At 41.8% G+C, this 21,252-nt stretch overlaps 1 protein-coding gene across 7 annotated transcripts in view; it reads right to left on the reverse strand.

Moving 5' to 3' along the window:
* Nucleotides 1-21,252, reverse strand: part of Stau2 (staufen double-stranded RNA binding protein 2) — a 204,075-nt gene that overhangs the window by 80,792 nt on the left and 102,031 nt on the right. For all 7 annotated transcript variants that reach the window (XM_051196430.1, XM_051196420.1, XM_051196439.1 and 4 more), the window contains one exon: nt 17,961-18,268. In XM_051196430.1, coding sequence (XP_051052387.1) covers nt 17,961-18,268 — 308 coding nt within the window. The remainder of the gene's footprint in view (nt 1-17,960; nt 18,269-21,252) is intronic.

Below are 21,252 nucleotides of genomic sequence, written 5' to 3' on the forward strand. Positions count from 1 at the left end.
CAGATGAGTGTATACAGAATGACAGTTCAGTGTCTGTCATTCAGATTGCTTTGCTGGCCGAGACTCTCTGGGGATAAAAACACAGAAAGGCAATTATGTCTTCCTCATACAAAAATTCCATATTTAAATTAATAATGGGCTGCAAACAAGAAGTCTAGGGTAACTTAAACTTCCTAGGATGCTTGCTCCCGGCACAGGCCATTTTGATGTTTCCAGAGTCTAACAGATGCTTCCATAGCTAACTTATCCGGGAAAGCAAAGCCCTGCTGTGTGTTTGTGAAGTCCTCCTCATGTTTCTAAGCTGGGCCGAAATGCAGCAAATAGATAGTGGCATTGGATCCCCAGCCACGACTGGATTCACGAGCGCCCAATAGCATGGGCATCATCTGTATAGGGGCTAGGGTCGGACAAGTCACACATCATCCCTTGCCATTTTGTCCACATAGCGGTGAAGCTATAATGGAACATATACCATCTGCTGAATGCCATTTTTATGAAAGAGCCAGACAGAAAAGGTCCCTAGTCAAAGCCTGCAGATTTCAAGAAAATTACCACAGTTTGTGCAGAATGCACAAACCTTTCTAGAATATTCTGATATCTAAGGAAAATCTATTAATTCCATTTCGAGTCTTCTTGGGTTTTACAACGTAGGAAATGCTTTTCATTCAGTGAAGAAGGAAAGACCAAACATTACATTCATATTTATAAGCCCTGTCTTTTTTTTATGCCGGTGCACACAGGACTCGAGCATAAGCACTAGTCAGAGTTCATATGATGCTAATAAAAATTTGACAACGTAGGTTTTTTTTTTCCCTCATCTTCGACTCTGTGTTTATGTGATTCCTAATTGGTAGTGACATTCTCCAATTTCTCCATTACAGACCCTACAAAACACACGGCTGAATGTATGCCACTATATCATGTTTTGTTTAAAATTCTGACATTATAACTAGACTGAATTAAACTGAAACGATTTGTAGAGCTCAGACCTAAATAAAGTTATCAGAATAGTATGAGGGTGAGCATTATTAAAACCACATGTAAGACACTCCAAGTCTGAGTGGGTGCATCGGGCATGGGAGGCTCAAACTTCATTTCACCAGGGAATTTCCACTCATCCACTCTCAGAAATGCTGTCAGTGACTTTTGTGTGCATTTGGTGGCGAGACTGGCGTGTGCATGTGTGTGTGTGTACATGTGTGTGTCTGAGAGCACATACATCTGTGCAAACATAGCCATGGACGTCTGGTCTTGCTTTATCATTCTTTTACTCCCTTCAGACAAGGTCTCTCACTGAATCTGGAGCTTGCCGGTATTTTGGCTAGGACTGGGTGGCCGGCAAGCCATGACCTTCTGTCTCTTCCATTCCTGAACCCTGGCCTGGGTTACAGGTACATGCATTCACAGCTGGGGTTCATGTGGGTGCTGGGAATCCAAACACAAGTCCTCAAGTTTGTGCTCTTAGCCACTGAGCCACCTCCCAGCCCTGCCAGCCAGTGACTTCTCAAGTGTTAATCTCACAAGTCAGTAAGAACACTGGTAGTGTGATAAATTAGTGAAAATATGAATGTAGAGTGGAATGATGTTCCTATTAATTATAAGGAAAACTGACCTCATTAGCTACAACTTGCTTAGTTTGTTAAATGCTTAGAGATAATTTTTAGTCAGGCAGTGGCGGCACACACCTTTAACCCCAGCACTCAGGAGGCAGAGGCAGGAGGATCTCTGTGAGTTTGAGGTCAGCCTGGTCTACAGAGCGAGTTACAGGACACCTAGGGCTGTTACACAGAGAAAATCTGTCTTGAAAAAAAACAACACAAACAGAAAAGATATTTTTGAATTTGTGTGGAAGGAAACTAAAATATGTATCACTACTTCCTTATCGGAGGTTTTATTCTAATTGTTGCATGAAGACTATGTATTCTTAATACAGGATATGGGCTACGTTAATGTTAAAATATGTCACGATCTGATGGAAATCACAACAACATGAATCCTAGTCTTCCAGCAGGGCTGTGAAGTAGGCACCTGGGGATAGGGGAACTTCCTCTTGAGAATTCTGTGAAAGTTTAGGACTCAAACCAAGTCGATATAAAAGCTCCATTTCCAGAGGACAGCGATGATTTTGCTATAAAAATTCTAAGGACAGCTCTAACTCACTGTCCTGCGCCCCCTGGTCAGTCTGTGCCCCCAGTGGGGGTGATAGAAAAATGAACCACATCCCCCAACAGCTTACACTAAAGGCAATAGAGAGTGACACCATGACAGCTTGGTCTGAGAGTACTTATGGAAGAGTCCGATATCACGATATTATAAGACATACACGTTTTAAACATAAGACAGCATATCACCCATTGGCACGGTGTCCAGTGGGTAGCCGGCATGAACAACGTGATAATCTTCCACAATGCTGAGTGATGATCAACAGCTATATGTTGGCTGGCTTACTGAGGCTTTGTCCTTGCTCCTAGAGAAATGGGGGCTAGAAAGGACAAAAATACAAGACTTTCCAGTTGGAAGGATGGGCTCCCAATGTTGTTTCCATCACTGGCTTACTTAGCTATCACTGCCCAAAGACCCACGAGTCTGTGAGAACCTAATAAACCACAGCACGTCCTGTTAGTGTACATACACAATTCACGTGGGCGATAAAAGAGAAGGCCCCACACAGCAGCCAGGCCCCCAGCATGCCACAGCTGTGCTGGGAGCTGCCTGCTAGCCTCCTCTCACGGTGACGCAGAGCCAGCACTTGGAGCTGACAATCGGATGCTGACAGTCTTGACGGGCCAGATGACTAAGCAGAACACAAGCAGAAGTTTGTGGAAGCTTTCTGGAAACTTTAAAGAAATGGTTTAAGACATGTGTCTTATGGTGTTGTCAATTTGCTATTTAGTGTAGATGTTAACATTTTTTTTTTTGGCTAGGAAGAAACCTAGACGTAGTTGGAAGAAACTTCACACCCCATGAACTGTCATATCAGCCCTAGACTATGGTCTATGAGCTTTTATTTGAGGAGGAAAAATGCTTAGGGCACTTAAAAAGCAAACAAACCACAACGAAAACACAGAAGGAACTTAATCATGATCTGTTGCCCCATAATCAACACCAAGGCCCACGGCCTGTCAGGACGGAGCTTCAGAGAGTAGCCATAATGGCTCCCTCTATTATGGCATCTCTTTTCTTGTTCTTCTCTATTCTTTCCCTGTCTCAATCTTCCTGCTCACTCATGCCCACCTCTCCCCCATCTTCTCCCCTTCTCTTTCTCCTAACTCCCACAATAATGAGATTGATGACTACCTTATATGCCATCCTAGAGCCTTCATCTAGTAGCTGATGGAAGCAGAAGCAGACACCCACAGTTAAACACTGAGCCAAAATCCTGGATCCTGATGCAGACCAGGAGGAGTGATGAGCAAAGCTGTCAAAACCTGGCAGGAGAAACCCACAGAGACAGCTGACCTGAGCAAGGGGGAGCTCAAGGACCACAGTCTGATAGCTGGGAAACCAGCATAGGACCAACCCAGACCCCCAGAATGTGGGTGTCAGTTAGGATGGCTGGGCAGTCTATGGGGCCTCTGGTAATGGATCAGTATTTATTCCTAGTGTATTAATGGACTTTGGGAGCCCATTCCACATAGAGGGATACTCTATGGGGGAGGGCCTAGGCCCTGCTCCAAATGATGTGACAGACTTTGAAGATCCCCATGGAAGGCCTCACCCTCCCTGGGGAGCAGGAAAAGGATGGGCTGGGGTTTGGTGGGGAGAATATGGGAGGATGAGAGAGTGAGGGAACTGGGATTGACATGTAAAACAACCTTGTTTCAGATTTATATAAAAAAAGGAAAAACAAACAAAAAACAAAATAAAAAATCCATAAAACAAACAAAACACAAACAAAATCCATTTCCTATTTCTCCCAATGCATTGATACACTAGATAAAAACCACTAAGGCAAATAAGTGAAACTACTACTTAAGGACTACATAATTTCAAATTGAACAAAACATAATAAGAAGTTGAGAAAATGTCTAAACAAGGAGTTATGCTTTACACATCTAACTAATGATTCATAAGCATCAGATAGCTCTCTATGGACATATATTTTTTTCTTGGGTATAAAAACATGTTTGTAAAATTGTCAATTTAAAAAGTGATATCTGTTGTGGGAAGCCTGAATTCTGACACTGTGGAAATGATTAGGTCATGTCCTAATACATAATACATGGGTATTTAAAGCTAACTTGGCAAAATCCTTCAGAAAAAATGAGGAAGTGGGTTTCTACCACTGGCCTCCAAACTCCCACAAACAATGTCACAGGACTTTGATTCTAGTGAAAGAGAGAAAAAAATCAGTAGAGGCAGTTTTGGAAGATTACAAAAGCCATTCCCCTAGCCCTGAAGATTTAGTGTTTCCATGTGATGCTCTAAGATCTGATGCCTTGGAATAATTTCCATACAATGATATGAATTTTTTCATGCCCAATATGAGGGCTGTCCAAATGAGAATTGTTCTTCATTCTCCTCCCTGCCCAAAGAGTTGAGTCAAACTGTTTCACATGACTGTTAACGCTTGACGCTTGAAGCAGCAGCGAGCTGTCTGCCTCCTGTTGGACGAAAGTATGTGAAAGACTCAGGTTAAAGCAAGCTTGTCTTTACATCTCTAAGGAGAAAGGAAGGATGACTCTTCTGAGTATCAGACACAACATGATTGTGTGTCAGGAAAGCCAGGATGCTTAGCCCACCGCAGGTTCAGATCTGGGGTCCGCAGCTCCGCAGCAGGCCATGCTGGTTCTGAAACCTGACAAGGGTGGGCAGTAGGAGGCTGACACGATAGCACGTAGTGATGGACCTCAGGACCCTTAAAACATGCTTGATTCTTACATCTGCCAGAGTCACACTTGGTCCATGTTTGATCTAGGAGTAAGTATAAATGTTTAAAGGCTAAATCTGTGTTAACTCAAATAGCATGTTCTTAGCAAGTACGGGACAGATTTGCTTCATAAATCTTGAACTAAATAAACACATGAGCTATTTCTGTAGACTTTCATGTAGTGATATGTAAATTATTATTTAATGACATGTAAATTACCGTGATGACCTACTTGTCACTAGTGCACATATTATTTTAGTTCCATGTATGTATTACACAAGTATATATGTAATTAACTTAAAAGTGAATAAAATTTGTTGTGAAACTCATCTGGTGCTGGGACTAGCTCATAATTTTTAATAAAACAAATATGTATTACTATTATAGCCCATCTTATACAATACAATAAAACATATGACAAGCCGTACAACGTTAAGAACAAGATTAATTAGGGCAATGTCTGTTACTGACTTCCTCTGAAATTTCTGTCCTCCATCTGTTTTACAACTAAGAACTTAACATCATATCTGCTCCTTTGTTCCAAAAATGTAAGCATTTACCATGATCGGGCACATACCACAGCCTTATGTGATAGCAGCCCGGTTCACTCGACATGTAGTATGCTTGCCTCACTATTACCTCTAGAGGGATTGGAACAAGTGAGTGAATGAAATCACATTACAAAGATGGAGACAGAAAGCATATGCCTGGATGAGCTTTCCAAATTACATGTTTGTATTTGCTGTTCAAATCTGTCAGTGATGTACAAAGACATAAAAATTATCTGGCAATGGCAACAATAGATGAGTTGTCAGCACTAAGTGACTGGAAGCCTATTATCTATCTGCCACAAAGGGAGCTTTCTTCTTCTGCAAGAGGTTCTCATGGTTTGATATATAGCACGCATGCACACACACACACACACACACACACACACACACACACACACACACACTAAGCCATACTAAAATCGACAGGGCTTTGTACAAAATTAACTTTCATAAGGAAAATGCCGTTCAGAGGTCACTAACCGTTGGAGTTTTTAGCTCATACCAGCTTTTCACTCAGCAGGGCCAGTTCAGAAGTCTATTGTATTGGGCAGTACTTCAAGAGCATGGGGCTCAGAGACAAGACCTTAGAAATCTTTCCATTGCATACTGATAATAAATCTTTCCATTGTATGTTGATGTTACTTTCTACCAGGGACTTTGTATTTTAGAAACATACATAGAAATACACTTGTATTCAAAATATAATTACCCGTTTCAAACATCCTAAAAAAAGAACATTTATGAATTTCTGCTTCCATTGCAGGTGAACACATTTTCCTTTCCTTTTTTTTTTTCCTGCCACATAAACAGTCCCAGATGGCACATGTGAAATGAGAGGACTCGGGACTCCGTAGAGAGGGACCCCAGGATTCAAGGGCCAGCACAGTGGTGAATTTCTGGATTTTCTTTCTGGATTACACATACTGGACTGTGTGTGAGCTACACTTCACCCTGAACATACCAACGGCTATAGAAGGAAGAAGAAAGGGAGGGAGGGAGGGAGGGAGGGAGGGAGGGAGGGGAGAAAATAAGCCCCTCAAAGCATGTTCTCCACCAGAGGGACAGAAAAGGAATAACTAACAACACAGAAAACTTTCGATAGCATGCATGAGTCCTACTCCAGGCTATCACTGTGGGAAGGAAAGGGCAAACTTGATCCTATCGCAACAGTGAAAGCCATCTGGAGAGCTCCTAACCTCACGCCTGTGAGCCTACCAAGGAGAGATAAATCCCCAAACACAATGACAGTAGAAGACAAGGGGGAAGTCAAGACTTTTACCCCAGTGAGTGTCAGTGCAGTCCCCACTCCTCCTTGCCAGTGGGCACTTCAGGGTAAGCATCATGGAGGGTCAGGTCTTGACCACCACCCAGTGCACCCAAGCCCCTCCTCCTAAGAGGCAATGGCTGAAATTAAAAGAAGGAATGACAAAATGACAATCTTGGAACTCCACTAAGAAGAACAATCACCAAAGAGTAAAGTGTTGGTGAACACAACAGGCTTTGCTCTTCCTTGTGAATCTTCTCAACTGTCGGGCCAATGAAGCAAAAGTAAAACATGTCTGATGCTCACAATGTGTGCAGAGGGAATGCTGCATTCAGAGCTTTGGGGCGGGGGGCACCATTTCTGGGAGATTCTCCTAAAACACGCACAGCCTCAGCAGGCCCAGGCACATCTACAGGCCCAGCATTTGGGGAGGGGAGGCAAGGGAAGAGATGAGTTCAAGGGTACCCTTGGCTATGCAGCAAAAAAGCTAACCTAGGCTACACGAGAACCTGTCTCAAGAGAGGACTCCCCAGATAGCTTCAAAGTACTTTTCAAAATCATGAAAAATTTCCAACAGAAACCCATTCAAGAATATTTTTACCTCCCGTACTCATCTATTACCACCTGAGGCAGGTGAGAGCTGGTCTTAGGTGGGGGTGGGTCACAAGAGTGGGAGAGTTAGCCCCGACATTCAACAACTCATGAGAAAGCAGCCTCTGCTTCCTGTCTGGGCAGCACACTAGAGCTGAGCCTGTTGTCCAGGAAATAGGAAAGCCAGCCCTGAGGGTATGAGAGCAGGAGGGCTGACCCCATGCCTATATCATATGACCCCTACAGCCATCAGAAGAGAGGGCCCCACACCAACAGTAGAGCTGGCCCTGGTGGTCTGAGGTCCAGAGCAGGAGAGTCTGCCCACTCCTTCCAGCAGGCTGCATTGGGTGAATTAGCTGAGACAATGCTGGAGAGCTCGCCCAGCAGTAACGATGAGGGAAGGCTGGCGGGTGACCAACCCAGCTACCACCTAGGCCCACAACAGGGCTATGAGTTGACCCAACCCAACGTCCACTGAATCTATGAACTGTTGGAGTATGAGAAGAGGGTGAACCTACAGATCCAAAATGGCGTATCTCCATGTCACAGTTCTACATCAGGATATGCAAGAGGAGTCCCAGAGAGCCCATTATTGGTGGTGAGGCAGAAATCAGAGGCCTCAAGCCAGACCAATGACTCCTGGCAATGAACACTTGCAAGTAAAGATGAATGGACCAAAGGGTAAAATGTATGACTCAATGTCCACATTACAGCTTCCACGACAAGACGATGATGACACTCCTTCTTCTTCTCCTCCTCCTTCTTTGTTTTTGTTTTGTTCCTTTGGTTTTTCCTTTAAATCTCATTTTTTTGTTGTTGTTTTTTGGGGGTGTTTCTTGGGCAGAGGGCAAGCGGACTTGAGGGAACAAAGGGATAAGTAGGATCGGAATGCATGATGAATCAATGAAGTGAAAAGGATCAGTAAAAACGAAAGAGAACATTTTTACAAAATAAGCGATCACTATTCATCAAAATGTATCAAGATTATGAAAGATACAAGAATGATTACTTGATGAGAGGAACAGGCTTGTAACTAAATGCAGTGTGGGGTCACACAATGGTCCCAGGCCGAAACAGGGTGGCAGCCAGAAAGCTGATCTATAGGTTAGTCAACATGACTGTGCCATCATTAATTCCTTGGTACAAACTGAGAATTGTATGACAGTTACATAACAACACCAAATCTAGTGATCATCTCTACTGTAGGAAAAAAATATACTCATCAACATTTTTACTTACACCCCCATCCCCACATTTACTTATTACAAAAGATTTACACTCATGCTCTCCAGCAGTAATATCCACCTAATGCCACCTCCGGGAGATTTTCCTTTGCAGCATTTAATACAGAAACATGATGTAGAACTGAAAGAGAATCCTGTCTCAAAAGTCAAAGTCTGGGAAGAAACACAAAGTCTGCAGTGAGTCCAGCCAGAACTGGGGAGTCCAGCATACAACTATTCAGAAAAATACAAGGTGGTCTCTAAAATACGTCATCCCTAACAAAACAGCAATGAGGTATATGGAAGTAGTTTTAGAAGATAAAGAAAGAGGTAACTCAAACTCAAATGACTAGAAACTAACCCATCCTGTCAGGGATTACTGGATAGAAACCCTTTGAAAAGAAGCAGAAACTATGAAAGAGATATGTGTATGGAAATTCTCGAAAAGCACACTGTCCAAAATCCAAAACCAAACACAACTCCAGAGGATAAATAGTAAACTCCTTTATTACCAGAAATGATTATCACCTAGTTCAGAATGTGAAAACTCAATCAAACAAACAAACACAAAAACCATAGCCCCAGGAACTTCATAGCAATATCTGAGAGGCATTTAAGTAAAGTCCAAGAAGAGAGTAAAGGAAAAATGGGACACACAATGTGTTAGACGAAAACACAGCTGGAACCCTCCAAATGTGCTAAAAGAAACAAAAACTCACACTTCAGAACACAGGAGATACCTGCACAGCTAGATGAGCAGAGGCTCCCAAAAAAGATAAGCAGGTACTTAGTCCCTGTGCTTCTGAATGAGATCTTAGCTCGAAATGAAGATCTCTGCCAAGTGTTACTAAGCTAATTATTTCAAGATGAGATCATCTTGGGTTTCGGGTTGACCTTAAAAGAACAAAGACGGCACAGATACAGAGGCGAAGAGAAGGCCATCTGGAGGCAACTCAGAAACAGTGAATTTACGCAGCAAGGAACTTGGCACCAAAGCCACCAAAGCCACCAAAGCCAGAAGAAGTCTAGAATAGACTACTCTGAGAATTTCTAGAAACAGCCATTCCTGCACCGAGAGCTGAAGTCAGGTCTCCAAATCTTGGAGAGAATGTATTTCTTTTGTTTAAAACATTGGTAATAGATTGGATGTTGAACATCTTTGTATATATAGATTTTTCCATATTTTGCATTACTCCTATTGCTAAATCCCAAAATAACACATTACCAATTAAAGGGTTAATTCAGTGGGATGTGGGAAAAAATGTACTGCTAGAATTATAACTTTTGGTATTGGAAGGGTGAATTCATGAAGTCTCTTCCAAGTATCAATGAAAGCCCAAGATTTTAAAAATATGTGAAGGCTGGAATGTGATCAAAATCATCCTGAAAGGCCAAAACTCTCACATACGAAGAAGTGTAACTTATGTTTATTCTTTGGTTGTGGGGGTAGTGGCCCAGGACAGTCTATTTCCCATCATGTACAGACAGTGAAGTCTTGGCAGCTGGCAGAGGGGAGAAGGGGAGAAGGACTGGCAGAAAAGCTAGATATTTAAGGAAGAAAGACGCAACAACAGAGCTGTAAAAATGATGGAACCTCTACTTGGGATACAAACTACCTAAATCCCCGCTGACGGCTGGGCTCAATGTTCGGAGGGACCCAGAGATCATGATGGGAAAGTACACAGAACGTTGGCTGAGATTGGTGAGGCACCAGTCCCAACAGATGAGATGACAGAAGCCTAAGTATCAATGGGCCTGAGGCTAGCAGATTGACTTGAAATTTACGGTGTAAATCTTGAATGCCAGGACAGGCAAAAGAGAATGCCCCTACCCCAGATCTGGACACAAACAGCCCCAACTGCTGGCATCCAACTGTACTGTACATCACAGGGGAAAGCCACAGACCCTGAGTGAAAAAGGATGTGGCCCAGGGCTTTAGCATGGGGAAGGCAGTTTATAGTGCAGTCCAAGGGGCTTAACAGGTTACTAGACCAGAAAGCAAAGACTCACCTACAAAACATGATCCAGAGTTCATTTCTCACGTGTAAAGATATTCACGACAGGCCAGAGAGGGGAGGAGGTACTACTGACATGTCTTAGAGAACATCCTGAGGCTAATTGGGAAGAAAAAAAATCCCATGGACACATATTTAAGATATAGCTTAAAAATAAAGACTCAGACCTTAACTAGCCAAGGATTTCCTAGACAAAAACAAAGAGGCAAATCCCACACCGGGGTGGGGTGGGGCAGGGAGACATTGAAAGATTTTGCTTCAGCAAACAGAAAACTTTTCCAAACAAACACATTAACAAAAAGATGGGTCAGAGGCAGGTGCATTTATATTAGGTATAACGTTGATTCAGATGTGACTCAGTGTCATTGTTTGTATTTTACTCTTTTGGCTGTTTTGGGGGTCGCCACCCAGCTCCTAAATCAACCACACATGGAGATTTAGTCTTACTTATGATTGTCCAGACTTAGCTTGGCTTGTTTCTAGCCAGCTTTTCTTATCTTAAATTATCCCATCTACCGTTTACCTCTGGGCTTTTTCTTTTTCTTGCTTCTGTAATCTTACTTTTACTCTTACTCCATGGCTGTCTGGGTGGCTGGCCCCTTCTTTTCTCATTCCTTGATCTCTCTTCCTCCTTCTCATTTCTCCTCCCAGGTTTCTCCTTCTATTTATTCTCTCTGCTGCCAGCCCCACCCATCCTTTCTTCTGCTCATCACTGGATGTTCAACTATTTCTTAGAACATCAGGTGGTTCAGACAGGCAAAGAATCACAGCTTCACAGAGTTAAGCAACATAATGCAACATAAAAGAGTACAGCCCATCTTAGCATCATTAAACAAATGTTCCACAGCATAGACAAATGTAACACATCTTAAAATAATATTCCTGAGCTTTGGGATCAAAGGCATGTGCCGCCACTTATTTTAGAACAAGACCCAAATCCCCTTTCAGGTCAAAAGTCAAAATTTTTAGGTGGCTTAGACCAGTTGTGCAAAGTTAAGGCCAGAAATAAAGCTATTCATCACTGACCTCTGGTTAAAAGAAACTAGTATCCATAGATCACAGGCTACTACCACCCACTAGCCCTACTAAAGGGACCAGCCTTCAAACACTATATAACAATTTCTGTTTAAAATTAGAAAAAAGTAAACAACAACAACAACAATAAAAGATTTCCAAGCACAAATGTACCAGGCACTTTTGATATAATTAATGTACATAACACCTATATCAATGCATACTACAAACCAGTCCATAAATATCAAGTTTCCTTCCATTTTATCTCCTTGTGTCTCCTAAATAGGCACATACCCCCAAGAATGTGGTTTGAGTAATTTTTGAGCTTGAAGAATCTTTCATATTTGTTATTCCATAGAGTATTTTCTTTCTTTTTCCCTTTTTTTTTTTTTAAATGTAGATTAGTGAGATGGTAAAGACACCTGCAACCAAGCTTAATGGCCTGAGTTCAATCCCTGGAATGCACATGTTGGAATGAAAGAATGGAGACTCTTCTGACCTCCACATGCACACATAATTATATACACATAAACCCCACCCTCACTAACCAACCAACCAGTCAACCAACCAAACAGCCAGACAACCAATCAAGCAGTCAATTAAATAATCAGTCAACCAGCTAACCAGTCAATCAACCAACCAATCAACCAACTAGCCATCCAACAAACCAACCAACCAAACAACAAGTCAACCAACCAACCAACCAGCCAACCCACTAACCAACCAGCCAGCCAACTAACCAACCAACCAACCAACAAACCAACCAACCAAACAACAAGTCAACCAACCAACCAACCAACCAGACAACCAACTAAGCAACCAATCAATGCAATAAAAAGGGTTTCCTAGTGTGAGGAGAGAAGACCCTATATGAAAACTTAGGCATCTTTATTTAGCACCGAATGTTGGAAAAAACGGCAGCACCAGAAACATTCAACATGACATGGCTGTCAGCCACACAATGGGTACTATAATTAATCTTATGTTACTAGGGGGAAAAAACCCCACATCATTGCTATCTTTCTACAAAAAAGAAACACAATCCACATCAAAAGAAAAAACAAATTTTCCTTCAAACATTTGATCTTCAAATACTTTCAAATAGCAAAATCTTCATGTTGACTTGAAATATCTTCTGACATACACAATATCTGTTTGACTTGGGGAGGATACGTGATGACAGCCATTTTTCTCCGGCACCCCGTCACTTATTTCAGGGGAAAACTGAAGTTCCTGTAATGGGAGGGACTCTACCTTTCTTGCACACTAGTCTTCCTTTGAAATATCGTATGCACCTTCCTATGTGCATGCTGGTGCAGAAAGGCTACAGATGAGTGTCTTTGCCTTTAGAGCTTTAAAACACTAAATGTTGGAAACCAGCAGTCTGCTGACCCCGCCCCCTGATGATGGGCGGGACACGAAAGGCCATGTTATTACGATGTCACTCATTACAGGGCTGCATAGGGGACTCAGTTTCCCTTTTAAAGCAAGTGTGCCCCCTCTTTCTCTCTATTCCTGTCTTTCTCTTCCTAGTTTCAGTTGACCACCAGGTACCCCCCTCTTCTGTTCCCAGTGCCTCTATATCTCTTCCCTTCTCCCTCACCCCCTTTCTAAATAAACTCCTCATTTAAGCTCTATCTGCCTGGCGTGTTATTCCCTCCCTCCTCGGTCACCCTCACCTGCTATGGAACCTGCTATGCTCTCCCACGTGGTCCCTGACCTTGGGACCCCACTCACTTGGGACCCTCACCCAGGACCATCACCCACCCCTTCTCCAGCCTTTATTCTTATAACTTGCTTCTTTCTTTCCTTTTTTTTTTTTTTTTTTTTTTATTGTGGGTAAATAATACCGTTTAATGTATATAGTACAGCTATTTAGAATAGGGTCAGTTCTAAACAATGTAGTGAAAAACTATGGACTGCTTTACTCAAGACCTTGTTTCTTTTATTATTATTTTTTTATTTTATTTTACATGTCGATCCCACTTCCCTCTCCCTCCGTCCCTGTATAAGTGTTACTCGTCAAAGTATGTTTTCTTACCTACACCAGGATTTCTTTCTTCAAACCTGGGAGTTTTCTTTACAGTCCTTTACATTTCAGTAAAATAAGGTGGTCTGAAATTCTACAATGGAGGTGATCTATAACTCCTTTTATTGAATAGTTATATGATGTGTAGTTTGCAAACTTCAGCGGGGTTAGCCAGCATAAAGTCTAACAATATCCAACTCACTAAGTCAAATTGCATGAACTTAAGTTGCCCAAAGAATATGCCCTAGTCTTAGGGTCACTGCAGGAAGACCAACTTCGTACCGAATTTGGAAATCTCTGGAAGGCAGCTGAGGTTAAGCCCAAGAGGTAACTAGACATGATGGCAACACACTCTAAGCCCCGACCAGAAATACATGTGTTTTTATTGCCATGCCACACTGTGGTTAGCATCACAGCTTAGGTGAAAATCTGAATTCAGATGGAACGCAGTAAAGGTTATGTTGCAAGGAGAATGTAAAATGGGGGTGGTGATACAGTTCTATGCGAGATGTAGCTGAATGACTTCTCTCCACATATTCTATTTGCAAAATTATACTTTTATTGTCCATTTAAAAACACATAACACAGTCTTAAAAAACAAACACTTCTGCCACCACCAACAAAAAATACCCCACTGTAAACAGCCACTGTGGAGATGAAAACGTGGATTATGAAGTATCCAGTGTGGAGACTATAAAGGAAGAGGATGGTTCTGAGGGAGCCTAGCCCCTCCCACCTGTCCGTGCCCCATCACAGTACAATCTGCATTAATGTCACACTGTCTGTCCACAAGCAAACACTGAAAAGCCTGAGCCATCACAGAGAAGTCAAATCAGCTAACTGCTAGAGAGAAGGCAGATGAAATGTATAAGTGTGAAAAGTTTCCTGTTTAAGTACATGTTCTCCCTTTGCTAGGAATGGCATCAGTATCTGACCACTCACGTTTTGGGAAATAAGCTAATAAAGTTTAACAGAAACACCAATTAAGTGCTTCCCTATGTCACTTAAGTGAGGAATAAAATGATACACTCTATTCTAAAGGAGTCACAAATGATACCCTTCAGTGATGGTGATCACAGGTACAGAGAAGAACAAACTGAAATTAAATACATCTAGGAAAGACATTTGCTAAATTTATTCATTTCCATTTCAAATTAAATTTCCCTAATGACTCCTTTCGGCAAGCAACTGATCACTCCACTACTTACTAGTAATGTGAGTACAGAAAGGCAGAGTAAAAGTCAAAGTTCCAGAAGAATGCAAAGAACAATGTAAGCAAAGTTTTCTATTTCAGCTCAGATACACATCCTTGTCATAACTTTCCCTCTATCACTGAGTAATTCTGAAACAGTGTGCCACTGTAAGTAACGGCTAGCAAGGTTTACAAGAAACTCTGCAGTACTATGACTTAATTATAACTTTCACTTTTGTTTTGTTTTTTGTTTTTTCAAATGTGCAGGGGTTAAAGATTCAGGCTGGCTATGTTAGACAATACCTGGGGTTCACAAATCATTGATATAAATATTTTTCTAAAAATGATATATTAGCAAGAATGTTCAGCCTTAAAAAAGTAATTAAAACATACTCAATAAAACTTCAGAGAAAGTACTCATTCGCGAATGGGTTCAAAGGGCATATTTCTAAAATAATGAAATATTAAAAGTCTTTTGGTGGTAGGAGCTGGAAAGGCAGCTCGGCAGTTAAGAGCAGATTGCTCCTGTAAAGGACCTGAGTCCCATTCCCAGCATCCACCTGTGAACCAGCTCCAGAGGATCTGATGCCTGTGGTCTCCAAGAGCATCTACACAAACATGCATACCCGTACTCCCCCCCACACACACATGCACACATGTCAACATAGAATTTAAAAATCATCAGTGAGAATAAAAAGGTGACTAGGGATGCATGGGTGCCAATCACACTGTGCTGTGTGAAATCAGTTTTGTTAGGGACATTCACCATGTAATAATTTTAGTTATTTTAAGTAAACTTAATACCAACATTTGCCTGAGCAAATCAATTTTTTTGTCATTTGAAATTTTCAATTAGAGACAGGGAAATGAAGATAAAGTTATGTTAAAGGACTTTGTCACAGACTCAAGTAATTGCACTTGGCAATACAATATAAATAACACATACAGTAGCTTAGTGTTAGATCAAATTACAGTGGGCAAAGGAAGGCCCAAGAAGAATCTACAACATTCGGTAACAAGGACAACTGTTCAATGTGAAATGAAATGAAAAGTTACTGATCTAGAAACCAAGAAAAGGATTTATTGTTTCTCAAATTCCAGAAATAAAAGTAACAGAAGACACATAATCTCTAACAAGCTGGTCTTACAATTTCTAGATGCTGTCTAATTAAATCATGTAAGAAACAAAAATTCTGTATGATTTTCTACCTGCGAAAAATTAACCAAAAAGAAATAAGCTTTAATACTCTTAACCTCGAAGAAGCTTCTAGAGTGGCATGATGATGGCAATACATGGTACAGACTGGAGTCCACTTCCCAGAGAGACTATCTGCAATGCAGCTGCAGGCTGTGATCCACCGGCAGCACACTTCCCGTCAGCGCCAGCCTATCCCACCCCAGTGAAAAAGCAAGGTGACATTAAAAAACCCTCAGCCGAAGAGTCATTAGTATGTAAAGATCGGGAAACAAAGATCTGGAAATGTTTAACTTGCCCATAAATAAGAGCGTATCACCCTCAGCACAAGCCTAAACAGCCAGCCCAGCCAGCCATGGCGGTAGCAGACCGCACACTGGTTGAGGTGAAGATGGGATAAAATTATAGCCATTAATTGTCATTGCCACGAACTAATGCAGAAAGAACTTAAAAACTTCAGTTATTCTGGAAGCAAAATTATATCTGTTGTTATACAACCAAGGGAAACTCAACTCAGAGACGAATCCAACTTGTGCTGTGTGTAGAAATGGTGTGTCACTGGCAGCCATTTCTACAAGGCTACATGTATCAATGAGCAATGGGTCTCTCTCCATCGCACTTTATTTTAATTTGTCCTATGTAGATTATTGGTAGAACTAAATATCAGTCTGGAACTTTAACTATATGAATCAAAGCCTTTTGTTTAAACAGTGATTTATTGTAATTCTTAAGGTGAACAACAAGTTCTAAAATTATAACCCAAAATTAAGCATTTAAATTTCGGATGACAGAGTCAATAATTTGTAACATCTTCTTCAACTTCATATTAATAGACTGATTTAAAAACACCAGCAACTACCTGGCGACAGAGAGATCTGTGAAGAAAACCAAACCAAACATGCAGAGTACTCCCGACACATGATCTGCTTTCTTATTGTATAACTGACCCCGTGAAACATTTATAATACATGATCGTTCTACACAATACAGATCTTCTAGAACATTTCTACGAGAAATTACAGGTTTTGGTCTGGGGGGGGGAGAGACTAAGATGGAGAGGTGTGAGAGAGTGAAATGCAGGCAACCGTATCTTCCTACACGAAAGCAAGTTGTAGTCCCGTCCCGTCGACTGGCAGTTGCATTTCAGAACACATCTTTCAAGGCATCTATGAGCCAGCACCCATGAGCTTTCCTTCCCATAGGTAACAATTCTTTTAAACGCTCTCATATATATAAAGGAGTGCTGGCTTTGTAGGGTAATTTTCCTCCCAAAGGGGACACTCCCAAATCCATGCATGCAATTCAGTTGTATGCTGGTTTGAGATCACCACAAGACAGCTGTTACATCACCAGAGGGAGATGCTTCTCCACCTCCCTGGCTCAGCATGTGACCTGGTACAACAGATACTCATTATTACATCTCAAACAACCAGAGAGCATTCCGTTACATGTGTAATGAATCCTAAGGTAACAGACTTCAAGGATGCTGAACCTCACGAATGTACCTACATTACTACTAACTGCAGGATGGCAAATTCAAAACTGCTATGAAATCCAATCATCTGCTGAAAAACTCAACCATGATTGTAAAAGGAGGGCAAGTGATATAAAACACCAACATCACATATCTCAAGGCAGAATTTCGTTTGAGGGGCACAAAGTAAGAAGACAGACGCACCCATTCAAGACCAACTGGGAGACAGGACAGAGGAGAAAGGCAGGGATGGAGGGATGTGGGAGAGGAGGAGGAGGGAGAGAGTAAGTGTGACTTTGCCTATGAGTATGGGAGGGAGCCAGGCAGCATCAGAGTTACAGGACAGAAGTGACAGAAAACGAGGCATGTGCTACGGCTCTCTTTTCTGTCTTCCGTGCCCCTAGTAATTTACAATGTAAATGGTACAGCAGCCACATTAGCAGGCAAGAATGAGCCCTCTGATGGACAGAAATGAAGGATTTGGGGCTGATGGGCTGCTGTACTTTCTCTCTCATTTTTTTTTTTTTTCTTTTCAATCATACCTGAAAGCCTTGAATCCTTGCTAAATATTCCAGTTGTTTTGAAGGCTGTACTGGAGAACAAGGGGGCGTAGGAGAACTTCCTGTTAAACCTATGGCTTCAGCTGTAGGAGATGTTCCATTTATAAGGAGTTCCCTGGCAACTGTGGCTGAACTAGTCGACGAGGGAGACATACTGAAGAAAGAACTTGAAGGTTGATTCATATCTTTGGGTGACAGGTAACCTAGACTCGTGCCAGAGGTCACTCTGTGGCGGCTGGCTTCCATCTCTTGGTAGACATCAGGAGAGAGATGAAGAATCCCTTTTGGAGCTATGGATAAAATAAAGGTACAGAGTTTATACACTTAAAATAATTAAAAAAGAAACACATTATAGCTTTATTAACTCAGTGACCTCCTTTGCTGTAGTTAAAAAGGAAGAGGGAACTGCCTATTGAGCCTCTTCCTCACGCCTGCAGAGGAGGCTGCAGTGCATATTCAGAGAACACAGGTGTAAAGGTTGAATGGGGAGAAGAATGGGAACGTGCACTCATACAAGAGAGGAAACATCCCCAAATGCACACTAATTGCCCAAATAAAAGGCAGCCTCAGTCCAAGTATCATTTTTAGAGACACAAACCTAAGTATCCAGTGGCCTATATGGCCATCCCACAGACAACTCTGGGCACTGAAGCTTTTATTTTTTCAAGATTTTACTCCCCCCCCAACATTTATTAATTCATTGAATATTTAGGAATTTTACACAATGCACCCATCAAACTTCTTCCTGTTCCTTCCAGGTCCACCCACCCACCCATGTCCCCTCCCCCCAAAAAGAAAAATTACACAAGTCCAATTTGTGTTGCCCATATATATTCACTGGAGCACGGTCAATCTTCCAGTGGCCAGCCCCTTAAAGACACCCGAGGCCTCAACTGTGAAGAGCTACTTCTAAACCCCATCACAATGTTTAAAGACTCCTTCAGTGGTTTTCTGTCTAGACTGTTTCCGGACAGGAGGGAGTTCACAAAAGCCACCAATGTCTGTCTCGATTATGAGTCTCGGTCACTGATATCACTGCAAAAGAAGCTTCCTTGCCTGTACCAGCCTCAGAGCTGCTTGTGAGGCCCCAGGGGGCCACCGCTGCCACCGCTGAATAGTGAACTCCTTTTACTTTTATTTTAAATTATAACGTATGAATGTGGGAGGAGACCAGAGATGGTGTGGGATTCCTAGAACTGCAGTTGCAGACACTTGTGAGCCGCTGGATGTGGGTGCTGGGATCCTAACTCAGGTCTTCCATAAGAGCATTCGTTAAATGCTTTAAACCACTGAGCTCTCTCTCCAGACATGAGAGCTTTCCAGCTGTTAGCTCTGGGTTTGGTCAGGAGAAGTGGCTCTTACAACCTTCACCTTTCTCTCTTCTCCATGGCCCCAGGTGGCCGAGTATTCCACATCCATTAGCATTCTTAGACAGGCTAAACGTCTGAGTGAGCCTCTGAGCAGCTGCTGCATGGGCACGGGCATCACCAAAAAGCCAGGCGCATGATGCATCTTTTTCCTTCTTAGGGAGAATCTGGGAGCTGGCAGAGGGGTTGCCTCAACCATAAGAACAATGCCACGGGCTAGAAATGTAGCACAAAGATATTTAAATTTTTTTTCTACCACTTTTGGTATAACTGGTACCACATGGCTGTCTTGACTAGTGGCTAGATTTCTCATCAACAGAATAAGTGCATGTACAATTGAAAGTTGGCATATTTGTGGAGATAAGAAGGGCCCAGGGGTAGACTACTATCTTCCCAAGGCTAGATCCTCTTACACCCATCATGCACTGGTTTCCCATCACAGACATTATAGTGTCGAAACTTCTTCAGATTGCACAGGAAGCCCTTCTGACTCCTTATTGCTCCATTCCAGCCTACCAATTCTTTATCAACAGCCTACACTCCAGATACACTTTGTGATTGTCCAGGCCGATGGCTATATGCACACGTACACATGCTCCTAACTTCAACTCTGATTAGTGTGTTCTGGCCATTGTGCCAATAATACAGTCTGACTTGAAGTTATTGACAGTTTGTTAGGTCAAGAAAACTAAAATAGATCATACAAATGTAGTTATGTGTCCCACTAAGTAGAAGAGTGAGGAGAAAACTAAGGCGGATGGACAGCGTGGACACGGGAAGGGCCTGGAGAGTGTGCTGCTAAAAACCTTCATCGGGTGACTACCCAGTTCTCACCACTTTGCTAGGGCAACAGCAGCATCCCTGTATCCTGCGTGAAAAAGCACACCAAAGCTTTGTGCATTCACACAACAAAACTCAATTTTATAGGGCTTTTATACCTTTGTGTTACTTTTCAAGTTCTATTCTATAACAAGTGTTGGTTTTTTGTTTGTTTGTTTTTGTTTTGTTTTGTTTTCTTAATTCTGAAGAAGTTCTGATTTAAAAATGTGAAGACAAAAGGAACCGGAGAAAATATAGCAAAGTCTCCAGAGCCAGCAGAAGACAAGCAGGTTGCTCTAAAGATGGTTTTAGTCCTTTTCATCTACATACTTTCTACTTGCCATAACTTCAAGAGAAATCGGAGTCCAAGAATATTACATGAATCTTGTTGTTTATAAGATAACACTTCTGTTTTAATTTTAAAAAGCATGGCGTTTTGGTTCTATGAACTGTTGTTTTTAAAGCAGTTCCAGGATTGGGATAGGGAAACAGCTTGGTGGTAAGGTTCTTCCCAGTACACAGACATGTCTGGGTTTAACCCCAGTACCACATTTTAAAAATACAATACTGCACATTGGATTTCTTTCTAACTTTGACAACTATAAACACAGTGATGAACGTTCTTTAGTTAAATCCTTGTTCACATGAACATTTGTTTCCTTTAAGTAGAAGCAGAACTCTAACTCAAGGGATATGCATTTTTACATTTTTTTTCTTACATCAGTGAAGTACCCTCCAAATAAATTGTACTAATTTCACATTCCCACAGAAATATTTGAAAGTGTCTTATTTCCTATTCGGGACTGGAGATTAAACTTGAACAACGTTGCCATTTATTAACAGTGACAGAGGGCAGGTCAGTGGTTGCCTGGGAACGGAGCTGGCAAGGGTGGCTGACTACAAAAGGGCATGAGGAAACTTTGAGGGAGGTAGAAGCGTTCACTTCACAGGCTTATAAACATGTCAAAAGGGATCAAAGTATACATGTCACGTGCAGTTTATCATACTTCAGTTAAAATTATAAAAATATTTTCCAACTTGGTAAGTGAAATGTTACTATTCCTCCATCTTTTTCACTATCTACATGG

The sequence above is a fragment of the Phodopus roborovskii genome, unplaced genomic scaffold (genome assembly GCF_943737965.1).
Source record: "Phodopus roborovskii unplaced genomic scaffold, PHOROB, whole genome shotgun sequence".
NCBI classification, from domain to species: domain Eukaryota; kingdom Metazoa; phylum Chordata; class Mammalia; order Rodentia; family Cricetidae; genus Phodopus; species Phodopus roborovskii.